This window comes from Leptonychotes weddellii, chromosome 5, assembly GCF_054177405.1.
Source record: "Leptonychotes weddellii isolate Sample4059 chromosome 5, ASM5417740v2, whole genome shotgun sequence".
Lineage (NCBI taxonomy): Eukaryota > Metazoa > Chordata > Mammalia > Carnivora > Phocidae > Leptonychotes > Leptonychotes weddellii.
The window spans coordinates 20,312,434-20,326,970 of NC_138373.1; the positions used below are offsets into that span (position 1 = coordinate 20,312,434).

Below are 14,537 nucleotides of genomic sequence, written 5' to 3' on the forward strand. Positions count from 1 at the left end.
GATACAGTTTGAATTCTTTTTACCTTGTATACATATTTATTTACGTATTAGGAAATATATGTGTATCTTAAAGATTTTTTTTTTTTTTTGACACAGAGAAAGAGACAGCTAGAGAGGGAACACAGGCAGGGGGAGTGGGAGAGGGAGAAGCAGGCTCCCGGCTGAGCAGGGAGCCCGATGCGGGGCTCAATCCCAGGACCCTGGGATCATGACCTGAGCCGAAGGCAGACGCTTAACGACTGAGCCACCCAGGCACCCCAGGAAATATATGTGTATTTTAAAGTTTGCTTAGATATACATATAAAGAGATTTATTACAGCACTGTTAGTAAAGGAAAAAAAATGCGGGAACAATGGAAGTGTCCCCCAAAGAGGGAGGCTGGCTCAAGAAATCCATGTACATCATGTGACAGAATACAAGTCACTCCAAAAATAAAAGAGGCGAGGGGCACCTCGGTGGCTCAGTTGGTTAAGCACCTGACTCATGATCTGAGGGTCAAGAGATCAAACTTCATGTCAGGCTCCACATTCAGTGCAGAGTCGGCTTGGGATTCTCTCCCTCTCCCTCTGCCCCTCCCCCTCCCTCTGCCCCTCCCCTAAATAAATTTTAAAAAAAAGAAAGAAAAAGAGATGAAAATAAATAAATAAATAAAGGTAAAAGAGGTGATCTATATGTGCTGATATGGAATGATCCCCAAGATACTCCCGGACCAGGAAAACAATTTTTAAAAATAAAATTTCCCACTTTATTTTTTTAAAAAGATTTTATTTATTTATTTGAGAGATAGCACAGGCAGGGGGAGCGGCAGGCAGAGGGAGAGGGAGAAGCAGGCTCCTCGCTGAGCAGGGAGCCCGACACGGGGCTCAATTCCAGGACCCCAAGATCATGACCTGAGCTGAAGGCAGACACTTAACCAACTGAGCCATCCAGGCATCCCAAATTTCCCACTTTATTAAAAAATTAAAAGCATATATATGATCATTCTAGACAATGGAGAAACAACAGAGCATAAGAAGGGAATGCAATCGCTCTAGATCCTGTCCAAAGACAATCCCTGTTGGTGCACTAATATACTTCCTCCCAGGCTTTTGGTGTGTGTGTGTGTTTGTGCATGCGTGTGCACGCACACACGCACGTGCATGCACGTGTGAGTGTTTTGCAAAGCTGTAACTGTACTCTATATTCTATTTGAATTTAGCTCCAGAGCCGAAGCACTTTCCCACATTATGGCAAATTCTATAAACATCCTTGCTTGGCTACCTGATGTTCTATCAAGACGGAGGCCCCCTGGATGACTCCACCACCATCCCCCGGGGAACTAGGCGGAAGGCCCTGGCCTTGACAGTGACAGAACTGGACTGTTCACACTACATGCCCCATACCTGCCAGGGTGGTGCCTCTTTGGAGGCCATTTTGCTTGAACAACCCAGGTTGCCATGTCGACAGTAAACAAAAAACATGTTTGCTTTGCAGAGCGCCAGGAGGAGTGAGGTTTGGAAAACTGAGCTGCTATCCCCCTCCGAAGCTGCCTTGGGCAACATGAACCCCACAGAGCCTGCTTTCGGTTACCTAGGACGGTGGGCAACCAAGAGATACATCTGGTCCATAACTGGTCATTTGACCAAGTTCGGGGAATGGGAAGTGCAATCAGACAGTCCCCAGCCTTTCAGGAAGCGGCTGACTCAGACAGAGGATGACAGATGCATGCAGAGGTCTGCTCTGAGCCCCAGGGATGCACAAGAGCTAGCCGGGCAGGGTGTCTTAAAACCACATCCCGAGGGGGCCAGAACAATCACTTGAACAGACCAGACCGAGACACCAAGTTTAAAGAGGTTTCAGGCAGAGGCGTGAAAAGGGAAACCTATTCCAGGAACAGGGAGAGGTGTGGGGTGAACAGAGCCCAGGAGGGTCCCTGGGGACCAGGAGTGCACCCATCCTCGGTGACGATTTTGAACTATGCCTTGTAGAAATTTTAAGGAGGGGCGATTTATTGATTTGTTTGTTTGGGAGAGGGGAGGTTACCTGGCTGTTTTGCTTTATTTTTCTTCCTAAAGTCTTTTTCTGCACACAAGTAATACATAGGTGTAGTTTAAAAGTCCCGGATGTTTAAAAATAGGTAGAATGTAGATAAAGTCCCCCATAACGGCACCCTCTCCCCCAGAGAGAATCACTATTAACTATTGTGTACAAATTCCTCCATACAAGTTTTTGCTATGTAAATACTAAGACGTGTAGATATATATATATATATATTTTTAAGATTTTATTTATTTATTTGAGACAGAGAGAATGAGATAGAGAGAGCATGAGAGGGAGGAGGGTCAGAGGGAGAAGCAGACTCCCCGCCGAGCAGGGAGCCCGATGCGGGACTCGATCCCGGGACTCCAGGATCATGACCTGAGCCGAAGGCAGTCGCTTAACCAACTGAGCCACCCAGGCGCCCAAGACGTGTATATTTTTTTGATAAATGTGGGACTGTATTGTATTTCAACTTGCTTTCTTAACAGTATATAAAAATAAAAATAGCTACCATTTTTTATTCTAATTATGTCCATACTGTCCTTATGGCTTTTCTTTTCTTTTTTTTAATTTATTTATTTGACAGAGAGAGAGAGACTGCGAGAGAGGGAACACAAGCAGGAGGAGTGGGAGAGGGAGAAGCAGGCTTCCTGCTGAGCAGGGCTTGATCCCAGGACCCTGAGATCATGACCTGAGCCGAAGGCAGACACCTAACGACTGCCACCCAGGCGCCCCTGTCCTTATGGCTTTTCATGGGATCTTCCCCCCGAATGTGTACACACACACACACACACACACACACACACACACACACCTTGGCACTGTTTTCAAGTCAAATCACATAGAAACATCATCTTTGTTTTAATGTAAATACAGTATTCTCTTAGGACCATGGTTTAAAATTTAAATAAGCCCCTCTTAAAGAGAGGAAAAAATGAAATAAGACAAAACCACAGAGGGGACAACCATAAGAGACTCTTAATCTCAGGAAACAAACTGAGGATTGCTGGAGTGGAGGGGGGTGGGAGGGATGGGGTGGCTGGGTGATAGACACTGGGGAGGGTATGTGCTATGGTGAGCACTGTGAATTGTGTAAGACTGATGAATCACAGACCTGTACCCCTGAAACAAGTAATACATTGTGTGTTAATAAAAAAAAAAAATATATATATATATATATCTTTCAAAAATAAATAAATAAATAAATAAGCCCCTCTTGATGGACATTTGAGCTCTTTCCATTTTTTCTTTATTACAAACAATACTGCAGAGTATATCTTTAAATATGTAAATTTGAACACTTGTACAAATACTTCGGTACTGGATCTAAACTGAGGTGGGCTTAGCAAATACATGGCAGGGAACATTCTGGCTTGCCATAAGGAACAGGGGAGAAATATGGCACTTAGTGGGCAGGGGTCGGAGATGCTGAATATCCTACAATATAAGGGACAGGTCCACCCAATAAAGAATTGTCCCGTCCCGGATGCCAATAGTACCCCCAGCGGGAACACTTTGGCTGGGAAGGATTCTCTGGAGATCAAATTGCCATCTGAGCTCTGTATTTTTTATTTTAGTAACTACTGTCAAATGGCCCACTAGGATTTATGTTTTACATAAATACTGTCCTTTGGCAAGAGGGCACCCACAGTGAGTTCAGCACTCCCTGATTCTGAATGAAGCACCTACTGTGTGCAGAGCATGGCCCCTGGGGATGAGTGATAGAGGCCACTGTGTCCTGCCCTCATGAGGCTCACATCCGAAAGCCACACCTGTAGGCAAACCTCCATTCACTGGAACGCTCAGTCAGCGCTTCCTTTAAAGGCTTCACTGTGGTCACATTTTGTGGTCAGGGACTGGCCATCTGGGTCTGAGACCCTTCAGCTCCTGGGCCCTCCCAGTGTCTTCCACAAAGCCCCAACCGGGGTCACAGTTCCTCTGGAGAGGCAGCTGCGGGGTCTGCCCCCCCTGGGAGGCCACCAGGATCCTCCTTCCCTGGAAGTAGTCCCTCTTCTGTGACACCGACCCTCCCAATCTCACACCCGGGGTCACAAAGGACTGGGTCAGAGAGAGGACGCCTGACCCAGGCTGGGCCAACCAGATATTCGCCCCCCTGCTTGCAACTGGGATGGAGAGGGCAGTAATGAGGCGGCACTGGGGCCAGCAGGAGTCCATTTTCCCACTGTGTAGACTGAGGCAGAGGAGAACAAAGGACAGGTAAAGAGAGACAGAGAGAGACAGTCCTGCTGCCTTCCGGTTCCTAGACCTGTCCCCTGAGAGACCAGACGTTCTTTCTCCCCCTGGGTCCCAAGAAATAAATACCCTTCTTCCCTGGAGCTGGGGTGAGCTAGCTTCTGTTTCATGAGCCCTGGGCCCTCCAGCCCCCATTGGCACCCAGATTCCCTCATACCAGGTACAGGATGCCTCAGGGATCCGCGTCTCCTCAAGCCGCCCTGACCCACAGTGAACATAGGCGCGCCAGGCTGCTCCCAGCCCTTGCCACGCTGCCCTCCCCAGGGCCGGGCGTGAGTCTCAGAGGCTGGCTGAGGACACGAAAGCGAGACAAGCCGCCACCTGATCCTGCAGGGGCCTCCCAACCTCACAGCGGACCCACAGGGCTGTTTCTGGAGCTGCCTGCCCCACAGAGATTTAATCTAGAACTCTGGCTCTGACAGGAAGAAAATACCCAACTGTCCAAGAACTAGAATTATTAATTTTCTAAAAACAGATTAATTCTGAAGTTAGAGAAGAATGGCTCCAATTCCCAATCCCAAAGTGGTAACGTGCATTTTGCTTATAGTACTAACAGATATCTTCTGTTGGTGGGCATCAAATTAAATAAGGATAACGTTACTGCATTTAAAATTTTTTTCAAGGCGCCTATCTGGCTCAGTTGGAAGAGCACGTGACTCTTGATCTTGGGGTTATGAGTTTGAGCCCCATGTTGGGCATACAGATTACTACTAACTAAATAAATGAAATTTTTTTCATCACCAGTTATGATTCAAAAGCCCAATAATGTTCATCTTTCCCCCCTCCTTTATACCAGCTTTACCGTAGTATGAATACAAATCCCTAACAAAATAAGTACCCTTTTCTTCAATTCAGAAGGATGCCCAACTCCAAGAAATGTTGTTGTTTTTTTAATTGTTTTAATTAAGATTTTAATTTTAGGGCACCTGGGTGGCTCAGTTGGTTAAGCGATTGCCTTCAGCTCAGGTCATGATCCTGGAGTCCCTGGATCAAGTCCCGCATCGGGCTCCCTGCTCGGCAGGGAGTCTGCTTCACCCTCTGACCCTATCCCCTCTCATGTGTTCTCTCTCTCTCATTCTCTCTCTCTCAAATAAATAAATAAAATCTTAAAAAAAAAAGATTTTAATTTTAATTCCAGTTTACATACAGTGTTATATTAAGGCAGGGGCTTTTTTGATCACACCCAACATGAAGAACTACATTTTACATCACGTCCCTGGACCCACAGACACATACATCAGGGGTGAAATGCAAGTATTTACATGATTAGAGCCTGGCCCTCATCCACCAACTGGGTCACCACATTTATGTGTGTGAACGTGTGTGAGCACATGTTCCAAAAAATAAGATCTTTACAGGTGCCTGGGTGGCTCAGTTGGTTGGGCAACTGCCTTCGGCTCAGGTCATGATCCTGGAGTCCCACATCAGGCTCCCCGCTGAGCGGGGAGTCTGCTTCTCCTTCTGACCCTCCCCCCCTCATGCTCTCTCTCTCTCATTCTCTCTCAAATAAATAAACAAAATATTTAAAAAAAATAAGATCTTTACAATTTGCAGTGGTCTCCCATATTTCCTAGTCTATTCTGTTCTGCTGCATTTTTTAAAAAGTTGGTTAAGGTTTTCACAACCCAGTAGTGGGTCCTCAGCAGCTATTTCAAAAACACCTGCTCTAAAGTAATGAAACTTGTTTTAAGCCATCAAAATCCTCCCAGCTTAACAGGCATATCTTCCAATCCAGAATTTAGAGTGCTGCCCAGGGTTTGGAAACACAGGGAAGACCCCAACCAGTGATCCCAGCTCCCCCATCCTTTGCAGCAGGTCGGCGGGGGGTGAGGGGGGAGCTGGGTGGTTCACTCACCTTAAAATGGAAGGAGCTTGCGGGGGACCCGCTGGAGCCATACTGCTCACTCTTCGTTAGGTTGCTGTAGTAGTTATTAACCTTGGAATTGACATTCGGGTGTGACCTGGGGTCATCAGTGATGGGGCAGATGAAGTAACCTTCCTCATCGTCACTGTCGGCCTCGGACTCGCCGTCGTGACCAGCCCGGGGGGTCTGGCCGCCATCAACACCTTCCAGGCGGAAAATGAGGTCTTCGTCTGCCATGTTCCCAGGGTGCCCGTGTTACCCAAGGGGTGGGCAGCAGAACCAGAGCTGCAGGGCAAACACAGCGGTGCGGGTCCTATAAGGGAAGCAAGATGGTGGGTGCCGGGGCCAAGGGGGTGAGAGCTCGAGGTGCACCTCACCCTGAATGCCCCTGGTGACAAAAAGAGCTAAAGCCCTTGGAGTGAAAAGTACAGCTATCTTTTGGGGAGGTACACTTAGCAGCAGCATCTAGAACATTTTAAATATACAAACCTGTCGGCCCAGTAATTACACTTTGATGAACTCAGTGTTTGAAATAAGGCAGGGAAAATACATGCTCCTTAAGCAACTGGAGTGATCTTTTTTAGAACATAAAGTAGATCCGATCATTCCCCTGCTTAACCCCCCCCCCACCCCCTGGCAGCTTCTCTCCACATTAGTAATAAAATGCAAAAGGCTTTTCAGGCTACAAGGCCGGCTTTAGTCTGGTCCCTGCCCACTTCTCCTCTGGCCTTGGCAGCTCTCCAGGCCCACTGGCTTGCTTTCTGTTTGGTGAACACGGGGAGCCCATTTCTACCCCAGGGCCTTTGTACTTGCTATTCCCTGTGCCTGGAACAATCTTCCCAATCTTCCAACAGTGGGTTCTCTTTCATCAGTTGGATCCTGACTCAAGAGAAATCTGGAGAAATCTTCTCAGGCTCCTCAATTCAAAGAATTCCTCTCAAATGCACATCTGTTACTCCCTAGCACATCTCTCTGCTTTATTCTCCATACAGAGATTTTCCCAAGCTGAAACCTCTTTTACTCTTTTACTGTCTGTATCCCCAGTGCCTCAGAGTGCATGGCATAGAGTGGGCACTTGATACACACGCCCAGAATGGTTGAGTGGCCCAAAGAATGTTCTTAGCATGATCAATAACAGCAAAAAAAAAAAAAATGCTAACAACCCAAAATGTCTATCAGTGGAGGTTTGTTAAATTAATTATAGCTCTCTATACCATGCACTGTTGTGTGACTATTACAAAGTAAGGGGAAACTCTAGATATACAAAGACATGCAAAAAGAGTCAAGAAAAAGTTCAGCAAGATTTTAAAATACAAAAGTCAATAGTACTTTTGTGCACTTAGCAATGAAAGATCCAAAGATGAAATTAAGAAAACAAGTCCATCTATAAAGAACATCAAAAAGAATAAAATACTTGGGAATAAACTTAATAAAAGAAGCACATGACCCGTACACTGAAAAATAAAACACACTGAAAGAAATTAAAGATCTAAAAAAAATGGGAAGATATTCTGTGTTCATAGATCAGAGGATTTAAAATTGCTAAGACGGCAATACTCCCCAAATGGCTCTACAGACTCAAACCAACCTATCAAATTCCTAGTGGCTTCTTTGAAGAAATTAACAAGTGCATGCTAAAGTTCATATGGAAATCCAAGGGACCCAAAATAGCCAAAACAGTCTTGAAAAAAGAGGAACAAAGTTGAAGGAACCACACTTCCTGAATTCAAAACTTGCTATGAAGCTACAGTAATCAAGGCAGTTGGTATCAGCACTGGGAGGGACACAGATCAATGGAATAGATTTGAGAGTCCAGAAATGAACCCTGATGTTTACAGCCATTGATTAGGACAAGGGCGCCAAGATAATTCAATGGGGAGAGCATAATCTTTTCAACAAACGGTGCCGGGACAAGTAAATATACACATGCCAAAGAATGAAACTGAATCCTATCCTTACAAGTAGTCACAAAAAATAACTAAAAATGGATCAAAGACTTAAATATGAAAGTAAAACATTATCTAACTCTTAGAAAACAACACAGGAGAAAATCTTTGTGATGTGGGGCAGGCAAAGCCTTCTTAGATATGACACCAAAAGAACAGATAAATGAGGCACCATCAAAACTAAACACTTGTGCTTCAAAGGACGCCAACAAGAGAGTGGAGAGATCATCCACAGAATGGGAGAAAAGTTTTGCAAATCGTATAGCTGATAAGGGACTCTATAAAGAACGTAGACAACTTAACAATAAAATGACAAATAACTCAAACAAAAACTGGGCAAAGGGCTTGAGTGGACTTGAATAGACATGTCTCTAAAGAAGATATACTCATGACCAGTAAGCACATGAAAAGATACTCAACATCATTAGTCATTAGGGAAATGCAAGTCAAAGCCACACCCACTAGGATGGATATAATAATTAAAAAAAAAAAAACAGAAAATAACAAATGTTGGCAAGGGTACAGAGAAACGGAAACCCTCATACACTGTTGCTAGGAATGTAAAATGGTACAACCACTTTGGAAAATAGTCTGGCGGTTCCTCAAAAAGTTAACCACAGAATTACCATATGATCCAGCAATTCCACTCCTGGGTATACACCCAAGAGAAATGAAAACATCCACATAAAAACTTGTATACATATGTTCATAGAAGTATTATTCATAATAGCCAAATTAGGGAAACAACCTAAATGTTCAGCAACTAATGAATGGATAAACAAAATGTATCCACACAGGGAATGCTAAGCAGCCACAGAAAGGAGTAAAGAATCCAACACTTGGGTGAACCTTAAAATCATCATGGTGAGTGAAAGAAACTGACCAAAAAAGACCATATATTGAATGATTCCATTTATATGAAATGTCCAGAGAAGGCAAATCTATAGAGACAGAAGGCACGTGAGTGACTGCCTAAGGATGGGGAAGGGGAGACTTGGGGGAGGGAATGGGGGCAATTGCTAATGGGTTTCTTTGGAGCTGGCAAAAAATGTTCTAAAATGGGGCACCTGGGTGGCTCAGTCAGTTAAGCGTCCGCCTTCGGCTCAGGTCATGATCCCAGGGTCCTGGGATCGAGCCCTGCATCGGGCTCCCTGCTCCGCGGGAAGCCTGCTTCTCCCTCTCCCACTCCCCCTGCTTGTGTTCCCTCTCTCTGTCAAATAAATAAATAAAATCTTTAAAAAAAATAAAAATAAAAAAAATAAAAAGTAAGTTGCAGAACAGCAGGTATATCATGGGGATCCTACTTGTGTTCAAAGAAAAAGGACGGGGCCTACTTAAAATAAAAAAGAAAGAAAAAAAAAGAGAAAGGTCATTTGTAGAGGAATTAAAGCTTCCCTCAGGGCCCCCTGGGAACTCGAGCAGCAGTGGGATGGGCAGCAGCAAGGGGAGCTGGCTGCTGGGCAGGTGGAGGGAACTTTTAAGAACTTTGTACACTTCTATACTGTTGTCACTTTTTACAAAGCTGGATTGCTTTCAACATAAAATAACAAATAAGTGAAAACAATTTTAAAACTTTTTTAGATCAAGGCAATGATTCCTGTTATTCTTAACGGCTCTTTCCATCGGCAGCCAGCCTTCTAGATCAGAGGCTCTGGCTCTTTCTTAACAGTTATCATAGCGGAGAAATACATTTCTATCCTAACTCAATCCACCCAAAATGTAAATTAAAATTTCAGGAAACCCTACTTAGCCTTACTCTGTACAATGCACTCCGCTATTTTCTTTCCAGCTCATTTCTGTTTTGCTTTAACCTTTCTTTTCGTTCTTTTTCCTTAATGCACCACCCGCAGTGATTTCTTGAAAATCCCCGCTCTGGGCGTCAGCTCCAAAGTTGTTTTCTTACCCTGTGGGCAAGACACAGTCAGGGGCTAGAGCCAATGCCTCAGCCACCTGACCCAGCCTGTGACCAAACACTGCCCTGGGCCCTGGGCCCACTTCTCCTCCCTTCCTGGCCGCTCCCAGTCCCAGTCCCAGTGCTTTTACTCTGCCCTGGTCAGCCCTTGGCTGGAACCTCTGCTGACCCAGCCAGGTCACTGGCCTCTGGGGGGGCTGGGATGGTGCTGGGCAGGGGGCCAGAACCACAGCTTCGGTCTGCAGACCTCCAGGCAGTGTAGTCCAGTGGTGAGGAGCCTGCACGCAGGTACAAGTCCAAGCTGTGTTGCTCGTGACCTTGACTAAGCTGATTCATGTCGCCAGCTCCCCCACGTGCGAGGGAAGCAGAGTGAGAAAGTGGCCTGAGGTTCCACAGCCAGTTCGCAGGGGAATTATGACCAGAACCCCAGCCCCTGGCCATGTCCCCCCACACAGCCCTGACCTTCTCCGTGACCCTGGGAAACAAAGGGAGCTTCAGACAAGCAGCTGTGATCCTGCCTGGCACAGCGCCTTATACTCAGCTGGCAAGTGATGTAGATTCCAGAAGTGAGGAGAGCAGGAGCCGTTTGATGGTTTTTCCGTTGTCATAAATTTGCTCTTAAGGCAGCTGTGGCAGCGCCGCTAACTGTCCCCCAACAGCTGTTCTCTCCCTCTTATTAACAACCGCTGGTTTTTGGCTAAGCATATCGCCGCTTCAAATAAGGTCTACATTTCCCAGATTCCTTTAAGTTAGGCGTGACCATGTGACCAAGTTCTGGCCAAGGGGATATAAACAGAAAGGCTGTTTTCAACTTTAGGGAAGAGTTTTTAAAGGGAGGGAATGTGCCTTTCTGGACTCTTCCTCCTTCCTACTGGCTGGAACGGAGGTATGATGGCTGGAACTCAAGCAGCTATTTTTAACCAGGAAGAGGAAAACACATGCTGTGGATGGCAGAGCCATGAGACAGAGGGAGCCTGGGGCAGCATAATCTTACATCATGGGGACTCACAACCTTCAGACTCTGCTATCTAAACTTATATAATCGACTGAAATTTTCTTCTTTCCCCTACTACTTGCTAATTCAATCCAGTCCAATAACTCCATCTCTCCCACAAAAAGTTCACATCACATCTCTTAATGCCAAGTCAATACCTGGGTAGCATCAGCCTGGGAAAACTATGGTCTCAATCCAGAGCCCACACTGGGCAGCGCCTCCTGCATTTGCCCAGGAAGACTGGGCCCTAGAGGATGCTGGATTCCCCTAGGAAGGCAAGGAGTCCTCACTGGCCCATAACTCAGGCCCACGATGCCTGTTCCAACACCAGCCAGGGCCCTGGCCTCCCAGGAATCTCCATCCGACCTGGGCGTCCCTCTGACCACAGGGGCCTGCTCCTGTTAGCGAGGAACCTGAGACCGGGAGCAGGACCCCAGCCCCCAAGACATCAGGATTCTCTAGAAGGTTTCTTCTGCCCTCACTCGGACATCCAGATCTTCCCCTCCCAGTCCCTGACACACCTTGGGAAAAATATTTGTATGGAGAGGCAGCGGAGTGGAGTTCTGAGTCAGACCCGAGTTCAAGCCCCAGGTCTGCCACTTCCTCACTGGTGACATTACCTCCCAAGCCCCAGCTCCCTTGCTGTCATCCAGGATGAAGAGTTTTACCCGCCCCGTTAACTTAACCGCACTAACACAGAGCCAGCACTGACTCACAGAACTAGCGTTATCATCATAAATAACCGTGGGCTGAGCCTTGGGCCCCAGCCATGCTGGTAACCTGGATACCTGGTTAGCAGCCAAGCCAAGCTTCTTCAGGGGTCCTCAGGGGACAGGCTATTTTAGGCTCTGGCCAGGGAACCACTGCTCTTACTGGGTCTCACTATAAAAGGTTCCTCTGGCAGCGGCTGGGACGGAAAACAATGTTTGCAATGTCCAGGTCCGGGCCTGTGGGCCAAGCCACACTGACCGCTGGTCCTCCCTGGGGTTCCCCTCACCCCCCAGACCTGTCTCGCTAGTTGGAGAAATGAACTGCATTCTCCTGCCTGCCACTCCCAGGATCCAGCACCCCAGAGCCAAAATGGTCCACGCTGAGCTGGCCGGCGCACACATTACTATATGCCCAGCACGGCAGGACCCACCTAGTCCTCAACGGCACCATGGTGAACAGGGTGACTTAGGGGCCACCTTGCATCACACACCTGCTTCTGCTTGGGGACCTGCCTCTCCCCCACTCTCAGGTTCTGCAGTTGGGGTTGTCTAGATGTTACTTCAGATAGATATTGCCACATCCCTAAATAATATGGTTTCTCTGACAAATAATGCAATATATGTTAAGAAAAAAAAAAGAAGAAGAAGGTAGCGGGAGGGGAAGAATGAAGTGGGGGAAATCGGAGGGGTAGACGAACCATGAGAGACGATGGACTCTGAGAAAGAGACTGAGGGTTCTAGAGGGGAGGGGGGTGGGAGGATGGGTTAGCCTGGTGGTGGGTATTGAGGGCACATTCTGCATGGAGCACTGGGTGTTATGCACAAACAATGAATCATGGAACACTTCATCTAAAACTAATGATGTAATGTATGGGGATTAACATAAGAATAAAAAAAATATGGTTTCTCTGTTATTTCTTATTTTATCTATTTGGGTCCTTATCTACTGATTTCCTGGTGTGATAAATGAGACTTGAGCTTCCCTTGAACTTCCCACTTCCCTTCTGTACTCCACCACCCCCAGACTGGCAGGTCTTCTCCTGGTTCCTTTAGATCCCATGCCAAGAATGCTGTCTTATTGTACTACCAAGCAGAAGGAGCTGTGGGTTTCTCACAGTTTAGTGTGAGTTCAACTCACTGTGAGAGAGAAGGAAAGATGTGGCTTTTGTGCAGCAAATGACTGATAAGAAAGCAGAAGATACTTTTGCTCCTACTGACCTCAAAGATGAGTAATTTTTATTGAAATAAGACAACATATGTGGACAGCGTCCTGTGTCCCAGGTGTCATGCTAAAGCCCTCGGCACGGACTCTCTCATCTGGCAATGACAGGAGCTGCCAGGCAGAGAAGGGACAGCCCGCTTTGTGACGGGGGACCTTGGCGGGGGGAGGAGGGAGCAGGGGCAGGCTGCCCTGGGCTGCACCTGGCTGGTTCCAAGGGTATTTTGGGCCCTAGCTTGAGTCCTCAGTTTCCTTCAAACCAGAAAGAAAAGCCTATCTTGAAGAGATATCTGCACTCTCCTGTTCACCGAAGCATTCTTTTTAATAGTCAAGGTATGGAAACAACCTAAGAGATAAATGAATGGATAACAGAAATCTGGTGTCTATACACAACGGAATGTTATTCAATCTGTCATTTGCAAAAAACAGGCAATCCTGTCATCTGCAAAAACATGAATGAACCCAGAGGACATTATGTTCAGCGAAATATGCCAGACATAGAAAGACAAACATTTCATGATCTTGCTTATATGTGGAATCGAAAAAAAAAAACCCAAAGTCCTAAAAACAGAGAGCAGAATGGTGGTTGTCATGGGCTGGGAGGTGGAGGAAACAGGAAGATGTTGGTCAAAGTGTACAAAGTTTCAGTTGTGCTAGATGAGTAAGTCCTGGGATGTAAAGTACAGCCTGGTGACTATAGTTAATAACACTCTATTGTATACCTGAAAATCACTAAGAAAAGAGGTCTTGTTAAGTTTAAGTATCTCTACACCCAACATGGGGCTCAAACTCAAGACCCCAAGATCAAGAGTCCCGTGCTGTTCCAACTGAGCCAGCCAGGCACCCCAAGAATAGATCTTTTTTATTTCTTTAAAAGATGTTATTTATTTGAGAGAGAGAGAGGAGGGGCAGAGGAGAGGAAGAGAGAGAATCTTAAGCAGGCTCCATGCCTGATGCCCCATGTGGGGCTCCATCTCACACGCCTGAGATCATGACCTGAGCCAAAATCAGGAGTCAGAAGCTTAACCGAATGAGCCACCCAGGCGCCCCCTGAGAATAGAACTTAATTGCTCTCACACACACTTAAGAAATGGTAACCAGGTGAGGTGATAGGTATGTTAATTAGGTTGATTGTGGTAATCATGTCCCAATGCATATGTATATCAAATCATCTACCTTGTATACCTTAAATATGTACAATTTTTATTTGTCAATTATATCTCAATAAAGCTGGTGAAAAAAACACTGACAAAAATCAAAGCCCGATATAGTGGCTAAGGGCATGCACTCTGCAGCGGGGGGGGGGGGGCGGGGGGGGCTCACTGTCAATTACCAGCTTTCCCATTAGGAGCCAAGGCCCTGTTCTAAGGGTAAGCCGTGCCTTCCCGGAGTCTGCGTCCCCCACAGGGGCTGGCACTGAGCAGGGCTCCACAGTGCTAATCAATACCTTTCCAGGCCGGGTTTTATTTATTTACTGGGGGTGGGGATAGTAACAAATGTGCAACATCAGAGGTTACTAAGTCAAGCTCATGTCAGTGTCTTATTGTCTGTATCCCTGGCATGTGGTAAGGCGTTCAAGAAGAAACATTTATTTAGGAGTGCTGGGTGGCTCAGTTGATT

General features: G+C 46.4%; 1 protein-coding gene across 1 annotated transcript in view; it reads right to left on the reverse strand.

The window, feature by feature from the left end:
• The window catches only part of EEF2K (eukaryotic elongation factor 2 kinase), a 62,806-nt gene that overhangs the window by 41,341 nt on the left and 6,928 nt on the right, over positions 1-14,537 (reverse strand). The window contains exon 2 of the mRNA XM_081819870.1: positions 6,128-6,449. Within this exon, the coding sequence (XP_081675996.1) occupies positions 6,128-6,373 (246 nt within the window). The 5' untranslated portion in view covers positions 6,374-6,449. The remainder of the gene's footprint in view (positions 1-6,127; positions 6,450-14,537) is intronic.